Here is a 22,516-nt window from a genome sequence, read left to right as displayed (position 1 = left end):
AATGTCACAACTATTAGGTTTGAAATCATTAAAATGAATCAGTAACCTAAGACATATAGTAAAGTGAACCAACCTTTAACTCCGGTTATGCAAGCTGTTCAACAGATAGCTTTTGCTTTAAGTTTATAATGCTCACTGTCGATTTGTAATTTTCATCAACCAGATGTCTAGAATATCTCACAGAGCATAATTTAGGAAAAACATTGGATAAGCATAAGACTTTTCTATGTTTTGCTCAACAATATCTTTTAAAAATGTTAAGTTCCAAATTACATTTTGAATCAAGTCTTGTAATAAGATGTACTAATCCTTTAAATTTTAAGATTTATGACCAATTTTATTATAAAATTAAGTTTGTTGGTGGATTGAGCATATAAAATATGTGGGATTCCAAGCCCAATTCCTTGCACCCACCCTGTTCCCTGTAATATGGGAGTTGCGAGATAGCAGTAAGGCACCCGATAACCTGCCCACCCTAGACCTGTTGAGGCAATAACTGCCCAAACAAGTTTCAATAGGGCCCTCAATCTATCTCCACTGTCATTATGCTTGACAGTGGTAGATGAACCTGAGTGCAAAGCATTGTGGAAACAACTTATTTGAAGAGTCAAGGAGGAAAAAGGAGATCACTTATTAATTGGGAGCACCCTGTGCACATCCAGGGCATAGCCCTCAAGATTTCACCTCCTTTGTTTCTATTAGCTCTGCAAAACTGGACTGCTACACCCACCCTTCCTAGTTAGACTCTCAAATTATTCTCTGCACTAAATTCCTAGGACTTGCCTGTCTTTGGTCACAACGATCGTCCTCTTAGGGTCTCTTTATAACCTCTGTGGTGTCCACCATTGAGTTCCGATGCTGCTTAGTTGTAGTGGTTAAATTATGTTGGCCAGCAGCTCTCGAGTTGTGGTTCCTGTTAACTGACTCAATCACAGCCTGTTCAGCCTTTTTTTAGTGTGCTAAATTATTATGGGTCAGGCATTTTTAAAAGCAATCCATTGAAGATCAGCCTATCTAAACCTTCCACTCTCCCATGTCATCTAGTCTAGTCTGTTATTTGATGCATCATCATAAAAAAAAGTTCAAATGTGCTATATTTTAGCTACCTGTATATGTGGTAGGCGTCACAAGTTGCCAGACTCCATTCACCTTCGGTAGTGCGGTACCAGGACTGACGTTTCACTGGACAACAACAAAGCGGGATGTGATTGAGCTTGTCAGCAGGCACTCAGAGGTAGCTGTTAGTTTCTCATTTGTTTAAAAAAAAATTATGGCTCAATAAAAAGTGTAGATTACTATTTAGTGTTGGTAATGAATAAAATGTTTTTGTGTTAAAGTAACAACTGCACTTAGAGTCATCGAGTCATACTACATGGAAACAGACTCTTCAGTCCAACTCATCCACACTAAACTGACATCCCAATCTGACCACATCCCATTTATCAACATTTGACCTTTTTCCTTCTAAACCTTTGCTATTCATATACCCTTCCAGATACCTTTTTAAATATTGTAATTGTACTTGCTACCACCACACCTTTGGAAGCTCGTTCAATACACACACCACCCTCTGCATGAAAAAGTTTCTCCTCAGGTCCTTTAGAAATCCTTCCTCTCTCACTTTAAACCTATGCCCTCTAGTTTCAGACTCTTCTACCCTAGGAAAAGGACCTTGGCTATTCACCCTCTCCATGCCCTTAATGTTTTTATAAATCTCTGTAAGGTCTGCCCTCAGCCTCTGAAGCTCCAAGAGAAGAAGCCTTAGCCTATTCAGCCTCTCCCTGCAACTGAAACCCCTTCATCCTGGCAGTATCCTTATACATCTTTTCTGCACCCTCTCAAGTTTAACAACATCCTTTCTATAAAAGGAAATCAGAATTGAAGCCAATTTTCTAAAAGTGGCCTCACCAATCTCCTGTATAGCCACAACATGGTGTCACAACTCAGATACTCATACATTTCTTTTTGAAATATTTTAAGGTTGTCTTTATTTGTACCAGTTTGTTTTTACTGTCATAAAATACCGATATTTAATTACCCTTAGTATGGAAACTAACAGATTTAGAGAGAAAAAATAAAACATTTGTTTTGTTCAGTCATAGCAGAACTGGGCATTTAGGTCAGGTAGCTTTACTTTTCCTCCCTGGTAACAGTAATATTCCTTAACTTTTCCACATTTATAAAAAATATCACTCTACACACTCAAGTATTTTTCTTTGACTTCTTAAACCTAAACTTCTCAGTATTAAGCATAATAAATTGAGATAATAAGTTTGGTTCTCCTTATAGGCAAAATTAAAATTCTCTTCAACTGTTGTTGCCTTGATGGGACATACATTTCTTAACTACAAGCAGGGATGAAAAATGTTAAAATATTGTCCTAAATATGTTTATTTGTCTGTATTGCAAAAGAAATTACTGTTCTTAAGCTTTTTGTTACCTGCGCAGCACCTTTTGTAATGTGAAATACTTGTGATTGTTTTATAGATTTCTTTACAGCTTTCTGCAGAACATAATTTTGCTATGCAACTGTATAGCAAAGCAGAAGGGAAAACAGGTTTAAAAGTCACAGTAACCGCACAGAATCCATCTGCTGCTCAGTTTGAAGGAAACTTTGACAGATTTTCTGATGAGATTCAAATTATGGTAATCTTGTCCTGTAATTTAGTTTAATAATATTTGTACTCCACTTAGGATCAACTCTCAAGTAGTGACATATATTAATTTTGCATATTGAACTGCAAGAGACTTTAAATGTGGTTATACCTGCAGTTCAGTTTAGGATGTTGAGTTGATGATTAGAATTGCAGAAAGGAAAAAATAGAAAGCACATCAACTCAGCTGCTTTCGTACTATTGTAATTCCACATTGCTAATGATGTCCTAGGAACATGATTTTTATTTTGTATACTATGTTATGTTTAATGTATTTATTTCATATAACTGTTGTCCAAAACAGTTCACAGGGATCACTGAGGTGCTGGGGCCACTGTTGTTTGTGATATACATAAATGATCTGGAAGAGGGCACTGTTGGTATGATCAGCAAGTTTGCAGATAACACGAAGATTGGTTGTATAGCAGAAAACATAGGGGACTGTCAAAGAATACAGGAGAATATAGACTGAAGAGTTGGGTGGAGAAGTTGGAGATGGAGTTCAATCCAGGCAAATGTGAGGTGATGCATTTTGGCAAGTCTAATTGCAGAGTGAATTATACAGTAAATGGAAGAGCCTTGGGAAAAGTATATGAACAGAGAGATCAAGGAGTGCAGGTCCATTGTACCCTGAAGTTGCTGTACAGGTGGATAGAGTGGTCAAGAACGCATATGGTATGCTTGCCTTCATCGGACGGGGTATTGAATATGAGAGCTGGCAGGTCATGTTAAAATTGTACACGACATTGGTTCAGCCACTTTTAGAATACTGTGTACAATTCTGGTCGCCACATTACCAAAAGGATATGGACGCTTTGGAGAGGGTGCAGAGAAGGTTTACGCAGATGTTGCCTGGTATGGAAGGTGCTAACTATGAAGAGAGATTGAGACAGTTAAGTTTATTTTCATTAGAAAAAAGGAGATTGAGGAAGACCTGATTGAGGTCTACTAAGTCATGAAGGGTATAGACAGGGTAGATAGAGATAAGCTTTTTCCCAAGGTAAAGGATTCAATAACGAGAGGTCACGCTTTCAAGGTGAGAGGTGAAAAGTTTAAGGGGGATACACACGGCAAGTACTTTACATAGAGGGTGGTCAGTGCCTGGAACGCATTGCCAGCAGAGGTAGTAGAGACTTTAAACTTCTGAGTTGGGGGGAAGGGAAAGTGAAAGCGACAGGGAGTATGGTGTTAAATGGAAAGATAAGCAGCAGGATAGCATGTGTCCAGGCGGATTTAAAATTGAGGCAGACTGAGAATGCAGAAAAAAGCAAGAATAACTTAGGACATCATATGACTTCCAACATCTCTAATGATAAGGAAGTTAGCATTAAGGCACTTTACCTGAATGCTCGTAGCATTCATAACAAAGCCGATGAACTAATGGCACAGATAATAGTGAATGATTATGATGTGGTAGGCATCACAGAGACTTGGTTACGGGGGATCAGGATTGGCAGTTAAACCTCCATGGTTTTTCAACTTATCGAAAAGTCAGAGAGGTGGGCAGAGGGGGTGGGGTTGCCTTGTTAGTTAAGAACAAAATTAAATCAATGGTATTGAATGACATAGCATCGGATGATGTGGAGTCTGTGTGGTTGGAATTGAGGAACCACAAAGGCAAAAAAACCATAATTGGTGTTGTGTATAGACCTCCTAACAGTGGTCAAGACCAGGGACGCAACATGTACCGGGAAATAGAGAAGGCATGTCAGAAAGGCAAGGTCACATTGATCATGGGAGACTTCAATATGCAGGTGGACTGGGTAAATAATGTTGCTAGTGGATCCAAAGAAAGGGAATTCATGGAATGCTTACAGGATGGCTTTTTGGAACAGCTTGTCACGGAGCCCACAAGAGAGCAGGCTATTCTGGACCTATTGCTTTGCAATGAACCGGACTCTATAAAAGATCTTAAAGTAAGGGAACCCTTAGGAAGTAGTGATCATAATATGGTAGAGTTCAGTCTGGAGTTTGAAAGAGAGAAGGCAAAATCGGATGTAATGGTGTTACAGTTGAATAAAGGTAATTATGAGGGCATGAGAGAGGAACTGACAAAAATAGACTGAAAGCAGAGGCTAACCGGGAAGACAGTAGAGCAAAAATGGCAGGAGTTTGTAGGTATAATTGAGGACACTATACAGAGGTTCATCCCCAAGAAAAGAAAGATTATCCGCGGAAGGATTAGACAACCATGGCTGACAAAGGAAGTCAGGAAATGTATTGAAGAAAAAGAGAGATCCTATAAAGTGGCTAAGAACAGTGGGAAATCGGAAGATTGGGAAGGATACAAAAGCAAACAGAGGATAACAAAGAGTGTAATAAGAAATGAGAGGATCAAATATGAAGGTAGGCTAGCCAGTAATATTAGAAATGATAGTAAAAGTTTCTTTCAGTACATAAGAAACAAACGACAGGCAAAAGTAGACATTGGGCCACTTCAAACTGATGCAGGAAGCCTAGTGATGGGAGATAAGGAAATAGCTGGAGAACTTAACAAGTACTTTGCGTCAGTTTTTACAGTGGAAGACATGAGTAATATCCCAAAAATTAAAGGGAGTCACGGGGCTGAGTTGAGTATGGTTGCCATTACGAAGAGATAGTGCTAGAAAAGTTAAAAAGTCTTAAAATTGATAAATCTCCTGGCCCCGATGGGATACACCCTAGAGTTCTGAGAGAGGTGGCTGAGGAAATAGCAGAGGCATTGGTTGAGATCTTTCAAGAGTCACTGGAGTCAGGAAAGGTCCCGGATGATTGGAAGATGGCTGTTGTAACCCCCTTGTTCAAGAAAGGATCAAGGCAAAAGATGGAAAATTATAGGCCAATCAGTTTAACCTCGGTTGTTGGTAAAATTCTAGAATCCATCATTAAGGATGAGGTTTCTAAATTCTTGGAAGAGCAGAGTCTGATTAGAACAAGTCAACATGGATTTAGTAATGGGAGGTCATGCCTGACAAACCTGTTGGAATTTTTTGAAGAGGTAACAAGTAAGTTAGACCAGGGAAACCCAGTGGATGTGGTCTATCTAGACTTTCAAAAGGCCTTTGATAAGGTGCCACACGGGAGGCTGCTGAGCAAGGTGAGGGCCCATGGTGTTCGAGGTGAGCTGCTGGGATGGATTGAGGATTGGCTGTCTAACAGAAGGCAGAGAGTTGAAATAAAAGGTTCTTTTTCAGAATGGCAGCCGGTGACGAGCTGTGTCCCGCAGGGTTCGGTGTTGGGGCCACAGCTATTCGCATTATATAATAATGATTTGGATGAGGGGACTGGGGGCATTCTAGCGAAGTTTGCCGATGATACGAAGTTAGGTGGACAAGCAGGTAGTACTAAGGAAGTGGGGAGGCTACAGAAGGATCTAGACAGGTTGGGAGAGTGGTCCAGGAAATGGCTGATGGAATTTAACGTGAGCAAGTGCGAGGTCTTGCACTTTGGCAAAAAGAATAAAAGCATAGACTACTTTCTAAATGGTGAGAAAATTAGTAAAGCCAAAGCACAAAGGGATCTGGGAGTGCTAGTCGAGGATTCTCTAAAGGTAAACATGCAGGTTGAGTCCGTGATTAAGAAAGCGAATGCAATGTTGTCATTTATCTCAAGAGGGTTGGAATATAAAAGCACCGTTGTGCTACTGAGACTCTATAAAGCTCTGGTTAGGCCCCATTTGGAGTACTGTGTCCAGTTTTGGTCCCCACACCTCAGGAAGGACATACTGGCACTGGAACGTGTCCAGCAGAGATTCACGCGGATGATCCCTGGAATGGCAGGTCTAACATATGAGGAACGGCTGAGGATACTGGGATTGTATTCATTGGAGTTTAGAAGATTGAGGGGAGACTTAATAGAGACGTACAAGATAATACATGGCTTGGAAAAGGTGGACGCTAGGAAATTGTTTCCGTTAGGCGAGGAGACTAGGACCCGTGGACACAGCCTTAGAATTAGAGGGGGTCAATTCAGAACAGAAATGCGGAGACATTTCTTCAGCCAGAGAGTGGTGGGCCTGTGGAATTCATTGCCACGGAGTGCAGTGGAGGCCAGGACACTAAATGTCTTCAAGGCTGAGATTGATATATTCTTGTTGTCTCGAGGAATTAAGGGCTACGGGGAGAACGCTGGTAAGTGGAGTTGAAATGCCAATCAGCCATGATTGAATGGCGGAGTGGACTCGATGGGCCGAATGGCCTTACTTCCACTCTTATGTCTTATGGTCTTATAGACAGGCACGGTAGGTTCATTTAAGATGCATCTGGACAGATACATGAGTAGGTGAGAAGCAGAGGGATACAGATGCTTAGGAATTGGGCGACAGGTTTAGTCACTGGATTTGGATTGGCTCAGACTTGGAGGGCCAAAGGGCTTGTTCCTGGGCTGTAAATTTACTTTGTATTTTTTTAAAGGTCAATTCATCAACACTACTTTTAAGTATATTCAGATAAAAATAAGCTTTTAATGTAAAAGATAGGGATTGGTTATCTATTTAATGTATCTTCCCTGCACTCTTAATACTGAACACTTCTAGATAACCCATTTCTACACATTCCATGTATTTTCTTCAGTAAATGCTAAATGTAAAGACAAAATAAATTTGCTAATTATAGAATTATGCTAATACTGAAACCCTAGTTTCAGTATTTCCAGCTAGTTATCTAATGTTACTTAATACTTCATTAGAAAGGATTCTTACAATATCTAAAAAAAAGTTGCTTTTTTTGTTCAAAACTCACTACATTGTGATTTCTTTTTGCAACAGTGGTGCATGTTTGGACTAATGAAGGTGTTTAACAGTAATACTTCTTATTTTATTCACTGAAGGTGTTTGGAATATTGCAACTTTTGCCTCTCTCTCTGCCAGCAAAAGAAGTACTGATGTCACCAAATTCTCATCTAAAGTTACAAACCTCTAGGTGAGCTTTTGTACTTCGAATTATTTTGATCAAATTGGGTACTACCTAAAGCATGAATAATTTATCTTGTGGGAAGCAGCCTCAATCTTGTAGCTGCTCGTTAACAATTCAGTGTTCAGTTCCTTTCATGTGAAGCATGGACAAACTGGCAAGTGTTTAGTGACATAATACATACGTTAATCCTATCTTGAACATGAGAAAGCCCATACATCTCCTTTTGACCTATAATGATAACACCAATGCCAAGTCACCCATCATCCTGGAGATATCTAACTGACCCCAAGTTAAAGTGGACTCATGATATTAACATCTTAGAAAGCCCTTCCATGCCAACCACCACCAAGAAAAACAAAGTGGAACATTGTCAGAGTAACATTAATTCCATGTTTCCCTTTTCAAATCAGACATCATCCTGACTTAGACAAATCCATTATATCTTCATTGTCAAAGATCAGTTGTTTGAAATTTCCCAAACTAACACCATTGTGGAAGCATAATCATTTCAAGAGCTGCAGTAATTCAAGAGAAGTCACACAACTGCCTTCTCAAGGCAACTTAAGTATGAGTAACAAATGTGGCGACAACCAAGAAAGTGTACTCATTTGCATTTTTTAAAAATGCATTTCCAATGAAGCAGCACAATTTTATATTTTAGCTTTATCTTTCATGTCAATTTAAAACTGTAAGTAAACATATTTCTGGGATTGTGTAAATGTTTTCAAATCTGGAGTGGTCACAACAAGGCAAAGGATGTGGTTTATTTTAAGTTTTATTCTTTTCAGGGTGGCATAGTTGCAATGTTTCATAATGTCATAGTATATTAAAATTTAGCTCATGTATGGGAGTTTTTTGTAACCCCTTTCTTTATTTGCATGCTGAACTGACCACAAAAAGAATATCAAAGGTGTATCAAACGGTGGTTAATGGTCCTTTCACAGTAAGGCAATACAACATGAGTGATTCTTCTGTATTTTCTAGTGCTTGGCTATAGTGACACAGACAGGGAGAATTGACTATTCCTATTTTAGTCATAGATTAATATTGCAAGGCTCATACAGTACATAGGAAGAAAACTGGTCACAGAAAGATAAAAGCTACATTTAATGTGATCATCGGCACCCAGAATTTGTGGTCGTATGCTGTTAGTTATAATGCAACAGTTAAACACAGCAATGACCCTTGAACTTGCTGCAGCATTCAGTTCATCATGGGTGAACTTTTACATCAACCACACCTTCCCACCCTACCTTGTCGGTTTCTTCAGTATTCATTAATCTATCAATCTCAGTTTGAGAAGCATCCACAGTTTTCTGGTGTAGAACACTTCAAAGATTCACAACTCCATTAGTGAAGAAATTTCTCCTCATCTCAGTCCTAAGTCGACAACCCATGAACTTGATGATATGTTTTCATTCTCCATTTCTTGTGCCAGGGAAATAAACATTATTATCCACTCTTTCAAGGTTTCTAAGAAGTTTGTTTCAGTTGAATCATTTTATTCTTACTGTAGCCCCCTTTAAGAACAAGGGAGAAGTACAGCACAGGAACAGGCCCTTTGACCCTCCAAGCCTGTGCTGATCATCATATCCTAAATAGACTTTTTTAAAAAACCTACTGCCATTATTCAGTCTATATCTCTCTGTTCTCTCCCTAGTCAGGTAATCATCCAGATGCCTCTTAAATGTTGCCAATGTGCCTGCTTCCACCAATGCATTCAGGCTCCAACCACACTCTGTGTGAAAGAAGAACAAAGAAAATTTATAATGTGGGAACATGCCCTTCGGCCCTCAGCCTGAGCCTCTCTTCATAGCTAGCACCTTCCATGCCAGGCAACATCCTCGTAAACCTTCTCTGCACCCTGTCCAAGCGTCCACATCCTTTTGGTAATGTGGCAACCAGAACTGTACACAGTCTGAAAATCTTCCCTCGCACATCTCTCTTAAACTTCCCCATTTTCACCTTGAACCTGTGCCTCCTTGTAATTGCAACTACAACCCTGGGAAAAAGCCTCTGACTATCCACCTTACCTGTGCCTTTCATACTTTTGTAGACCTCTATTAGATCTCCACTCAGCCACCATCTTTCCAATGAAAACAATTCTAGTCTTTTTAACCTTTCCTCATAGGCAATACCCTAGGCAACATCCTGGTGACCAGGCAACATCCTGGAGAACCTTCTCTCTCCAAATCTTCCACATCCTTCTGATAATATAGTAACCAAAACTGCACACAATACTCCAAATGTGGCCTAACAAGGGTTTTATGTAGCTGCAACATCATTTGCCAACTCTTGTACTCCATACCCTGACCGATGAAGGCATGCATTTTTTTTTATTATTTTTATTGAAAACTTTTTCAAAGCTTTTACAAATACAACAGAATACAAAAGTATAGAGGTAGTACAGCAGTGTCATATCACAATACTATAATAATAAACTACCTACTATTTTACCAGAACAAACATATCTACTTAAACTGAACTACAATCAAATTAAATAAAAGCTAAATTAAATTGAATTCAAGCTAAATTAAATAACATCACATTACTTTATTCTATTTCAGTCACTACACCTCCATTGAAGCTCCCATCCCTGGGAGAACCAGTCATTGTTCCCGTATTTTCCCAGTTTCCCCCTCTCAGGGCCCTTGGCTGCCCAATCCAATTCCCATGACTATAGTATAACCTTGGTTAATATTGCCTATGAGTCTGCATCTATATAATTTAGAAAGGGCTGCCTTATCTTTATAAACCCGCTCTGTTTTGTGGTGCACCATATTTATAAGGTAGTCTCGGGGAAGATGCTCCATCACCAGCCTGTACCATCCCATTTTTTCCAACGTCCAATTAATTAGAATGATCTTCCTCACATAGTGTCTAAGGATGTTACGCAACTCTTCCTTTGTTCCCCCTCAGAGGACACGTTTGGCAACCCCAGGAAAAGAAATACGGGATTCACCTTGACTTCAATTCCCAGGATTTCCTTCAGCTCCCTTACTATGGCACTCTTGTATCTCTGGATCTTGTAACATGACCAAAAGCAGTGTGCAAGAGTGCCTAAACTAATGTTACATTTGGGACATCCTAGAAACACTCCTCTCTTGAAGTTAGCTAGCCTCTCTGGCCCCATATGAGCCTGTGTAAAATCTTCAATTGCATGCCTTGCGCTTTGTTATGTATTGAGATTTTCTTTACATTTTCCCATATGTCTTTCCGTGTTTCCAACGAAATATCCTCTCCTAGTTCCCAAGTCCAAGTCCCACATAGCCTCTCCATATCTCCTAAGGTATGCCCTTTCTATAAATGATACAACGTAGTAACCAAAAGAGCGCCCGTTCACCAGAGCACACTTTTCTCCCTGTTTGACTTGAAAGGCTGAGCCAGGAGTGTGGTCCTCCTCTGTATATGATTCCTTATCTGAAACTTTTGGAAGAGGTCTCTATTACACAATCCATATTTCTGACTTAGTAGACTAAACAACATCAAGACCACCCCCTCAAATAAATTTCCCAAATAAGAGATTCCCTTATTCTTCCATGCCTTAAAGCCAGAGTCCATCGTCACAGGTTTAAATCCTAGGACTCCCGCCCACGGGGTAAACAACAAGGTCTTAAGCCAATTGCCCTCATCTTACCTCATTATCCTCTAAGCTTTCACTATATTCAAAATGATTGGGCTCTTACACTGCTCAGTCACAGATTTCACCTTAGCCATAAATAATAGATTAACCCGGGGACATCTCAACTGTGAGGCTTCAACGTCAAGCCAAATCGACCCAAATTCCCCCGTACCTAGTCACCCACGTATGCTAACAGTATTTATTTGATATGTCTTCAAGTCTGGAAGGTCCACCCCCACCCCACCCACCCTGCGGGAGCTGCAATTTAGTAAATTTAATTAGGGGGAGCCTGTGACACCAAATGAAGGACCCAAGCCAATTATTTGAGTCTCCATAACACTCGTCTGGGTAGCAATAATGGGAGCTTTCTCATGGGGTACAACAGGCAAGGAAGAACATTCATTTTGATCAGGGGTATTCAGCCTAACCGTAACAACAGTAATCCTTCCCACCACTGCAGATCCTGTTTTATCCTCTCCTGTAACTATAGTTAGCTTTATATAGCTGGTGGAAGACAGGGGTAATAGAAGTTCCCAAAATACAAAAAACCTTTTGATAACTATCTAAACAGGAACTGCATTCAATCCTCCAGATCAGGCACCTCCACTAATTCTCGCACCAGCATGACTTCTGATTTTGTGAAGTTGATCCTGTATCCTGAAAAACTGCCAAATAAACTAATCTTTTGTATCAGGCGGGGTACGGATTTTTCCAGATTTGCCAAAAACAAAAGGACATCATCAGCGTATAGGATGATCTGCTCCACCATTCCCATCCTTGGCGTCCCTATTTCATTCCTGATAGCCTCGGCTAACAGTTCAATTACCAATGTAAGTAACAGTAGTGAGAGAGGACTTCCCAATTGTACCTTTCCCAATACTGAAGTTATCTGGCTTAGTACCAGTTGTAATGACTGCCACCTTAGGATCATTGCACAATACTACCACTCACCTAGCAAAGGCTCCCCCAGACCAAAGTGATCTAGGACCCAAACAGGTACGGCCATTCTACCTGGTCAAAAGTTATTCCATGTCTAGGGAGACGACCAAACCTGGGTTCAATCTTTAGCGTACTTGCACCATGTTCAATATCCTCTTGATATTTTCGGAAGATCTATGGCCCTTGATAAAACCCATCTGATCTTTTATAATATCAGGCAATACCTTTTCCAACCTCAGGGCCAGCACCATAGACAGAATTTTAAAGTCCACATTCAACACCGAAATTGGTCTGTATGAAGCACATTCTTTAGGGTCTTTCCCCTTCTTTAAAATGAAGAGATATTAGCCAGGGTGGGAGACAATCCTGAGTAAATGAATGACTATACATCCCCAGAAGTAGCTCCGCCAACTCATTTATGAATTCCTTATAAAACTCATTTTGGATTCCATCTGGCCCCGGTGCTTTGCCACCCTGGGGATGCTTTATTGCTTCCAGCACTTCTTGTGTCGTACTAGGTGCATTTAACAGAGAGGCAGGTTCCATGTTTATACCACGGAAGTCCAGGTTCTCAATAAAGGTTTGCATTCTCACTGCACTGTTTTCGCCGCCCTCGAACCGATATAAGTCTGCAAAGTATTCCCGAAATCTAGCATTGATCTTCAATTCAAAGGTAACTGTGCCAGTCCTCTCTCTGATAGATATAAAGGATTGCGAAGCACTTTTCTTTCTAGCCAGATAAGTCAGATATGTACGTGGCTTACCTCCAAGTTCAAACAACTTTGTTTAGCAAAGGAGACCTTTTCTTTCCCACGCGTGTGTGCACTGAGTCAAGAGCAGCCAGGAGAGCCATGATCCTCTGCAGCTTGACCACTGAAGATCTATTATAATATGCTTCTTCAAGCACCTTCAGCCAGGCCTCCAGCGTCCATTGCTGCTTCCCCCCTCAGCCTCTCTAGTTGTTGAATATGAAATTGTCAGGCCTCGTAAATATGCCTTAGTGGCTTCCCAAAGTACCGATGGATTATTGGACGTACCAGAGTTGATAGCCCAGAAGGTCCTGAACTTTCTTGCAATATATTCAGCAAATTTGCTATTCCTTAACGGGAGTGAGTCCATGTGTCAGTGTTGTGCATCTATTCAGTCACCCTTGATTTTAACATCTAAATACACTGGCACATGGTGTGAGATAGTTATATTAGCAATTTTGCAAGCAGTATTCTGCCCAAACAGACCGACGGCATAAAGAACATACCAATTCTTGTGTGGGTTGGAATAGAAAATAAAGTCTCCCATTTGGGTGGAGATACTCCACACATCCACCAATCCCAACTTTCACAAGGCCACCAACTGTCTAGATTGCAAAATGTGCTCACCGGGCTCCTTGGTATATGTCTACCCCAGGAGCCATATATCATCTTAATCACCTTGGCCCACCTGTGTTGCCAATTATAGGGAACTGTGGACCTGAATGCCCAGATCCATCTGTATGTCAATCCTTAGGATTCTGCCATTTGCACTATAATTCACACTTCAGTTTGATCCTCCAAAATGCATCACCTCTCATTTGTCTGGATTGAATTCCATCTGCCATTTCTGTGCCCAATTTGCCAATCTGTCTGTATCCTACTGTGTCCTTTCACAATTGTTAATAACCAAGACTGTTTGCCTTTCTAATTGTTAGATATATTCGCATGTTAAGTTTGTTTGCATGTTGAGCTCCTCCGGTTGTCTCAGGAATTACTTGTTTCCAAGGTGATACTGAGCGAAGCAGTACAAAAATTAGTTTTGATTCCAAGTCTGCATTGATTTAGCTCATCTTAACCAAACTTGCTCATGTATTGCTGCAGTTACCCTTTGTTACATTTAGTGAAGACTGGGAAAATCAAAGTCATGTTATTATGATCTGAGCAGATGGTAATACTTGACAAGTTGGACTTCAGAATGAAACCTGGCTTGATAAGTCCTAAGTTTAATTCTTTCATTTGACTACTGTGGTGATTAGACACTGAATATATTCACATGAGGCTGCCAGTATTCTTTAGCATAAGAACACAGGTTTATTATGCATAGTATAGGAGAAAGCTTTATTTATATATATATATATATATATGACAGTTTATTATCTTAACATAACTTAATCAGCAAAACAACATTTCAACCTGTTACCAACAATATCCTTCTTAGATATGCAACCCAGAGAAATGTCACTCCTATTTCAACTTCCTAATTTCTTAATGTTATGGTCCCAGATAGGCTAGGAAGGCTGAAATATTAAACAGTTACTTAGCTTGCTGTGTTATTCCAGCCTCCTGCCTGTCTACTTTGGATTTCAGCATCTGCACTTTTGTTTTGTCTCTAACCCAATATGGATTCTTTGGCGTGATCTTTCTCACCATTCTTATGGTGTCGTCTACATGATTGAAGTAGAAAATGTCTATATAAGGACTGTTTGTAGTTAACTTATTTGGCAAAGATAACCTAGAAAGACCATCAGCATTTCCATTGTAAGTTGATTGCAAACACTTAATTGTGTAAGTGAGAATTGGCTTGCTGCTAAAGACTGTATCCTGTAAGATCTAAATATTGTAGTCAATATTTTCTGATCTGTTGATAGGGTAAATTCCGAGCCCTACAGGTATTGATGGAATTCTGTAATGCAAAAGTGATTCCTAGAGCTTCTTCCTCTTGATGCAAAAGCTATTGTCTTCTCATATGTCCGAAATAATCATCCTCCATATGCTAATGCATCATATGCTAATTGCACTAGCTTTTGGGGGGCTGCTGTTTCAGGTGGTTGTGGAGTATAAAATCCAAAACCTAGGGTTTCCAAATGAACCTGTTGGACTCTAACCTAGTGTTGTGTGATTTTTAACTTTGTATACTCCAATCCAACACCAGCACCTCCAAATTATGCTGGTTGCAACTGTAATTTTAGCTTAGAACCGAGTATTCTGCAGCATATTATCTGTACAGCATCTACTAGGTGCAAATCCAAAGTGTAATGAGATACTCCCCACTTGATTGGATGAGTGCTAATCCATTAACTTGCAAGAAACTCAGCACTTATAGGATAATGCAGTCCACTTATTTGACATCCTATTTACTGTTTCCATCACCAACGCAGAATGGTTGTATTGTTAACCATCTACACGATGCATCTAAGCAGATTGTCAAGGTACCTTTGGCTAAAAAATGAGGTCTGCAGATGCTGGAGATCACAGCTGCAAATGTGTTGCTGGTCAAAGCACAGCAGGTTAGGCAGCATCTCAGGAATAGAGAATTCGACGTTTCGAGCATAAGCCCTTCATCAGGAATAAGAGAGAGAGAGCCAAGCCGGCTAAGATAAAAGGTAGGGAGGAGGGACTAGGGGGAGGGGCGATGGAGGTGGGATAGGTGGAAGGAGGTCAAGGTGAGGGTGATAGGCCGGAGTGGGGTGGGGGCGGAGAGGTCAGGAAGAGGATTGCAGGTTAGGAGGGCGGTGCTGAGTTGAGGGAACCGACTGAGACAAGGTGGGGGGAGGGGAAATGAGGAAGCTGGAGAAATCTGAATTCATACCTTGTGGTTGGAGGGTTCCCAGGCGGAAGATGAGGCGCTCCTCCTCCAGCCGTCGTGTAGTTGTGTTCTGCCGGTGGAGGAGTCCAAGGACCTGCATGTCCTCGGTGGAGTGGGAGGGGGAGTTAAAGTGTTGAGCCACGGGGTGATTGGGTTGGTTGGTTCGGGCGGCCCAGAGGTGTTCTCTGAAGCGTTCCGCAAGTAAGCGGCCTGTCTCACCAATATAGAGGAGGCCACATCGGGTGCAGCGGATGCAATAGATGATGTGTGTGGAGGTACAGGTGAACTTGTGGCGGATATGGAAGGATCCCTTGGGGCCTTGGAGGGAAGTGAGTGTGGAGGTGTACACCCCCCACCAACCCAACCTCCACCCCCGGCCACCCCCCACCAACCCAACCTCCACCCCCGGCCACCCCCCACCAACCCAACCTCCACCCCCGGCCACCCCCCACCAACCCAACCTCCACCCCCGGCCACCCCCCACCAACCCAACCTCCACCCCCGGCACCTTCCCCTGCAACCGCAGGAAATGTAAAACTTGCGCCCACACCTCCACACTCACTTCCCTCCAAGGCCCCAAGGGATCCTTCCATATCCGCCACAAGTTCACCTGTACCTCCACACACATCATCTATTGCATCCGCTGCACCCGATGTGGCCTCCTCTATATTGGTGAGACAGGCCGCTTACTTGCGGAACGCTTCAGAGAACACCTCTGGGCCGCCCGAACCAACCAACCCAATCACCCCGTGGCTCAACACTTTAACTCCCCCTCCCACTCCACCGAGGACATGCAGGTCCTTGGACTCCTCCACCGGCAGAACACAACTACACGACGGCTGGAGGAGGAGCGCCTCATCTTCCGCCTGGGAACCCTCCAACCACAAGGTATGAATTCAGATTTCTCCAGCTTCCTCATTTCCCCTCCCCCCACCTTGTCTCAGTCGGTTCCCTCAACTCAGCACCGCCCTCCTAACCTGCAATCCTCTTCCTGACCTCTCCGCCCCCACCCCACTCCGGCCTATCACCCTCACCTTGACCTCCTTCCACCTATCCCACCTCCATCGCCCCTCCCCCTAGTCCCTCCTCCCTACCTTTTATCTTAGCCGGCTTGGCTCTCTCTCTCTTATTCCTGATGAAGGGCTTATGCTCGAAACGTCGAATTCTCTATTCCTGAGATGCTGCCTAACCTGCTGTGCTTTGACCAGCAACACATTTGCAGCAAGGTACCTTTGGCTGCATTTTCCAATCCCATAACCTCTACTGCTTAGAATGATGAGTCAGCAGATACATGAAAACAGCAGCATCAGCACGTCCACCTTCAAGCCCAACATGCATATCCCAACATGGAACTGCCACTAACATGCATGAGCATGAAACTGTAATTGCATTCTGCCCTTAGAAAAAGTAAGTGACGCAAGAGAATCTTGTTACACTTCTTTAATGGTATCATGCACCAGTTAACACTGTGTATTTGTGTCCAAATATATTGAACTCTGTGCCACAAAGAAGAAACACAGCTGACTGACAAGCTTGAATGGATCTTGAAATGAGCATTGGTAAGTTAGCGGTTGGGTGGGGGAAGAATTGGTGTTGGTAAAAGGTTGGGGCTCGGAAGGATTTGGGTATTGTGTTATGAAGTAGAAGGCGTGTACTATACCTTTTAAGAGAGTGAATGCTGTTCTACACTGAGATCTTACAAGAGCAGTCTCAGAGTGTGCGGGAAATTCGAAAATATGTAACATTTATGTGTGATACCTGAGTTGATTGCTTTTTTGACAGCAATTCGAATTTAACCAATCAGTTTAAATTATGCCCTAGAATACTAAACCCAATCAAGTTTGAATTTATTGTTTTGCCAGCATCAAACAATGATGTTAGGGATGTGAAAAAGGCAGGCATTTTGAAAATCAAACAAAACGCTATTGTCGAGAGCCAAGAAATTAGGAACACTCTCTATCAAAGGTACCTTTTCATATGAAGCCTGTATACAGTAAGAGAAAAATGGGAGATCTTTAGCCAGAAGAAGACAGACACTAAAGATGACAGCTGCCGTATGGTTTTGAAATTAAGTTGATGTAATTTTAATCAGTGTTTTATTGGAGCAGTATATTGTTATAGAGTTGGAGACAGATAATAAAGCAGTTAAGAGAAAAGGGGGCTTAGAGTTGTGAGAAGTTGTTTTTTAATGTTCACTTTTAGAGTTAAAGAATAAATTGTTTTTTTTATGAATAGTGAAATTTGAGAGTTCTGTCAGTCATATTTTAACAGATTACAAGGCAAAGTGAGCTATTCTGGGTGTTCAGTTGAATTAATAGAGGGGTTTACTGCCATCTCGTAACAGTTTGGGGGCTTATCCATGATTTGGACAGGTTTAGACAGATACGGTTTGAGAGTTGGACAGATTTGAGATACGAAAGATCCCAGCAGACTTAAACACTTGCCGATTAGTGTCCTAGATTTTAAAATAAAACTTAGGTGAGACAATTTGTTTAATTTTGGTTACTTGTGGTTGGTTAAATTAAAAATGAGAGAAATGGCTCTTAAGATTGCTAAAGAAGTTCTAGGTTTTGAAGATGCTTCCCAAATTTGCCAAGAAAGTTTAGAAAGACAGGAATGGCATTCTTTTAGAATCAGCAAACAGGTTAGAATTGTGTTTAACCAGGGACAAAAGGAAAGTTGAAATTGTAATGGAGTTGATCGAGCATTTAGATGTGTCAGTGAAACAAACAAGTGCAGTAGAGTTAGAAAAACGTAAGTTGCAATTGAGGCAAATGGAGTTAGAAGATACAGGAACGGAAAGAAGAGCCATGAGAGGAGAAAGAGAGAGAAGGTTCTTAGCTGAGCAAAGAGAGAGAGAGAAGAAAGAGAAAGAGAGAGAGAATTTGAACTGATGAGAAAGATGTTGTAGCCGCCTATATTTCATTTGAAAAATTGGCTGGGCAGATGGGGTGGCCAGAGAACCTGTGAGTAATGTTAGCTCAGACTAAGCTGGTAGGCAGACTAGTGAGGTATTTGCAATGCTGTCAGATGAGGGGTTAAGAGATCTTGCAGATGTCAAACAGGCTATTTTGAGTGCTTATGAATTGGTATCAGAAGCACATAGACAGGAGTTCAATAACATAAAGAAGGAACCAAGTCAGACTTATATTGAGTTCGAAACAATTAAACATAGTAAATTTGACAGATGGATGCGGGCCTTCAAAATAGATAAGATCAATGAGGATTTGAGAGAGGTTATTTTGTTGGCGTTTTAAAAACTGACTTCCAGCGATGATAAGAATTCATATGGATGAACAGGAAGTTCACAAAGTGAGAAGAGCAGCAGAGATGGCAGATGAAATAAGGCAACATTTAGCTTCTGACAAGAATGTCATCCTGTGAGGGATAGAAATTGGGAGAAGGGGAGATCCTACATTACAAAAGAAAGACTAGACCACACTGATAATAGTTTACCACAAGTGAAAAAAGAAACCCAAGAAGATGAAAAGGAGGTGAAAGGCCTCACTGTGGTATGGCACGTAAAGCCACACTGTTGGTCATTGAATAAAGGTATTGTGGGAGTAATGTGGTAAAAGAGGCTTAGCCAATGGCATTAGTGAAAGTAGTAAAGGAAACCTCAAGAAAAGTCGAGCTGCAGCAGAGTGCACAGCCTTGACAGGGACTGGGTATTGAGTTAGTGCCTGATCTCTATAAAGACTTAGTCTCTATGAGTAACGTTTACTCAGGAAGAACAGGGAAAGAAGAGAAAGAAGTTATAATTTTGAGAGATACAGGTACTAATTAGTCTCTCCTAGTAAGTGATCTAAACAAGAAAACACCTATCAGATGTAGAATGATACATCCATGGCTTTCACAATCAATGTATGATGCAACATATAACCTGATTTTGCATCAATACATACATTTCATAGTAAAATTTGAATAAGTTCATTAGGGACAGTCAACACAGTTTTGTGAAGGGTAGGTTATGCCTCAAACCATACTGAGTTCTTTGAAAAGGTGACCAAACAGGTGGATGAGGGTAAAATGAATGATATGGTGTATATGGTACACTATTGCACAAAATGCGGAAGCATGGGATTAAGATGATTTAGCTGTTTGGATCAGAAATTGACTAGCTGAAAGAAGACAGAGGGTTATGTTTGATGGGAAGTATTTATCCTAGAGTTCAGTTACTCATGGGGTACCACAGGGATCTGTTTTGGGTCCACTGTTGTTTATCATTTATATAAATGACCTGGATGAGGGCATAGAAGGATGGGTTAGTAAATTTGCAGATGGTCAGTAGATATGTGGATAGTAACGAAGGGTGTTGTAGGTTGCAGAAAGACATAGATAGGCTAGTCTGAGAGATGGTAAATGGAGTTTAATGCGAAAAAGTGTGAGGTGGTTCACTTTGGAAGGAGTAACAGGAATGCAGAGTACTGGGCTAATGGTAAGATTCTTAGTAGTGTAGATGATCAGAGAGATCTCAGTGTCCAGGTACATAGATCTTTGAAAGTTGCCAACCAGGTTGATAAGAGTTGTTCAGAAGGCATACGGCATGTAGGCTTTTATTGGTAGAGGGATTGATTTTTGGAACCATGAGATCATGCTGCAGCTGTACAAAACTCTGGTGCAACCATATTGAATTATTACATGGAGTTCTGGTCACCGCATTATCGGAAGGATATGAAAGCTTTAGAAAGGGTTCAGAGGAGATTTACTAGGATGTTGCCTGGTATGGAGAAAAGGTCTTGCAAGGAAAGGCTGAGCGACTTGAGGCTGTTTTCATTAGAGAGAAGAAGGCTGAGAGGCAACTTAATTGAGACATATAAGATAATGAGAGGGTTAGATAGGGCGGACAGTGGAAGTCTTTTTCCTCGGATGGCAATGGCTAGCACGAGGGGGAAAAGCTTTAAATTAGAGTGATAGATATAGGACAGATGTCAGAAGTAGTTTCTTTACTCAGAGTAGTAAGAACATGGAACGCATTATCTGCAACAGTAGTAGACTTGCCAACTTTAAGGCCATTTAAATGGCCATTGGATAGGTACATGGAGAAGAATGGAATAGCTTAGGTTAGATAGGCTTCAGATTGGTTCCACAGATCAGCGCAACATAGAGGGCCGAAAGGCCTATACTGCGCTGTAATGTTCGATGTTCTAAGAGATTAATGTATTTGCGCTCTTTGTGACCTGTTACCTGAGAGAGTGGTAATTTGTGGGATAGATGGACAGAAATTTAGCATTCCCCTATGTAAGATCAGGTTGGAGAACCAACTCAAGACTGGGAAGTAACAGTGGAAGTGATTGACAGTGTCAGTTCCAGGAATACAGTTTGTCCTTGTGAACGATTCAGCAGGATCCAAGGTGGGAGTAACAACCCTTGTTGTGGAGAAGCCAAAGGAAGACCAGGGAACTGAGGAGTTAAAAGAAAAATACCCTAGAATTTTTCCAGACTGTATAGTAACAAGATTCAACTATCATAAGTCACAGCAAGGAGCAAAAACTAAAGACACAGATGAAGGATTTGAGTTTCAGTTAGTGTACACCCTGTTTGACGTAATCGTGCAGGAAAACGTGAACAGGCGGAAGTGTTTCGTCCTGAAGGGCTAATGGACTTAGAACAGAAAGACGGGACAATAAAATATGTTTATAGGAGAGGCATACTCAGAAATGGAATCAGAATGTATTCCTGAGGGTTATCTTAAGGATAAAATCCTCGGACGAAAATGGAGACCATGGCAGGTTAATGCAGAGGAGGAATGGGTGGAAGTGCACCAGATTGTGTTGCAGGTAGCATACAGACAGGAGATGCTACAGGTAACACATGAATTACCAGCAGGAGGACACCTAGGTGTGAGGAAGACTCAGGCTAAGGTACAAAACCATTTCTATTGGTTTGGATTGTGCAAGGATGTGGTTAAATTTTACCATATGTGCCCAATGATAGGTAAGCCACAGGCAGTAATAAAACCAGCACTTTTGTTGCCAATTTCTGCATTCGAAGAACCTTTAATGCCAGTCATGATTGATTGTGTAGGTCACCTCCTGACAACTAAAAGTGAGCATTAGTGCTTGCTAATCATAATAGATATATCTAATAGGTTTCTGGAGGCAATTCCATTATGAAACATTAAGGCAAAAAGAGTGGTAAAGGAGTTAGTAGTTTTCTTCACATGGTATGGACTACCCAAAGAGATTCAGTCAGACCAAGGGTCTAATTTGACTCCTAGGCTGTTTAAGGAAGTCGTGGCTAGCTTAGGCATACAGCACTTTAAATCAAGTGTGTATCATCTTGAGTCCCAAGGAGCTTTTGGAAATGTGGCATCAGACCCTGAAGATCACATTAAGAGCGTACTGTCAGGATTACCCGAATGATTGGGATAAAGGTATCCTATTCATATTGTTTGCCATTAGAGATGCTCCAAACAAATTGACTCAGTTTACTGTCTTTGAGTTAATATTCGGACATGAAGTGAGAGGGCATTTGAAATTAATTAAAGAAAAATTGACAGGACCAAAGTTTGAGATCTCTCACTTAGATTATGTATCTGAGATGAGGTAGAGAATAAACTGGGTAGGTGAATTAGCTTAACAGCACCTGAAGAGGACACAGCGTAGAGTGGAACAGGTGGCAGATAAAAACTCTGAAATTCAGAAGTTTTCCTGTGGGGATGACATTTTAGTATTTTTACCAATGGTAGATCCCTTCAAAGCCAGGTTTAATGGTCCCTATCAAATTGAGAAAAAGTTAAGTCAGGTAAACTGTCTGGTAAAGATGCCGGATAGAAAAAAACTGTATCAGGTATGATTTGTGAATATGTTGAAGCCTTACTATAATAGAGACAGGGAACTGGAGAACTGGGT

General features: G+C 41.2%; 1 protein-coding gene across 1 annotated transcript in view; it reads left to right on the top strand.

The window, feature by feature from the left end:
• LOC132830233 (nuclear pore membrane glycoprotein 210-like) overlaps positions 1–22,516 on the top strand; it is a 188,844-nt gene that overhangs the window by 113,351 nt on the left and 52,977 nt on the right. Inside the window, exons 26-28 of the mRNA XM_060847766.1 lie at positions 1,103–1,234; positions 2,488–2,646; positions 7,461–7,552. Coding sequence (XP_060703749.1) covers positions 1,103–1,234; positions 2,488–2,646; positions 7,461–7,552 — 383 coding nt within the window. The remainder of the gene's footprint in view (positions 1–1,102; positions 1,235–2,487; positions 2,647–7,460; positions 7,553–22,516) is intronic.

This window comes from Hemiscyllium ocellatum, chromosome 31 (assembly GCF_020745735.1).
Source record: "Hemiscyllium ocellatum isolate sHemOce1 chromosome 31, sHemOce1.pat.X.cur, whole genome shotgun sequence".
Classification (NCBI taxonomy): domain Eukaryota; kingdom Metazoa; phylum Chordata; class Chondrichthyes; order Orectolobiformes; family Hemiscylliidae; genus Hemiscyllium; species Hemiscyllium ocellatum.
This window is presented reverse-complemented; position numbering and strand designations above follow the sequence as displayed.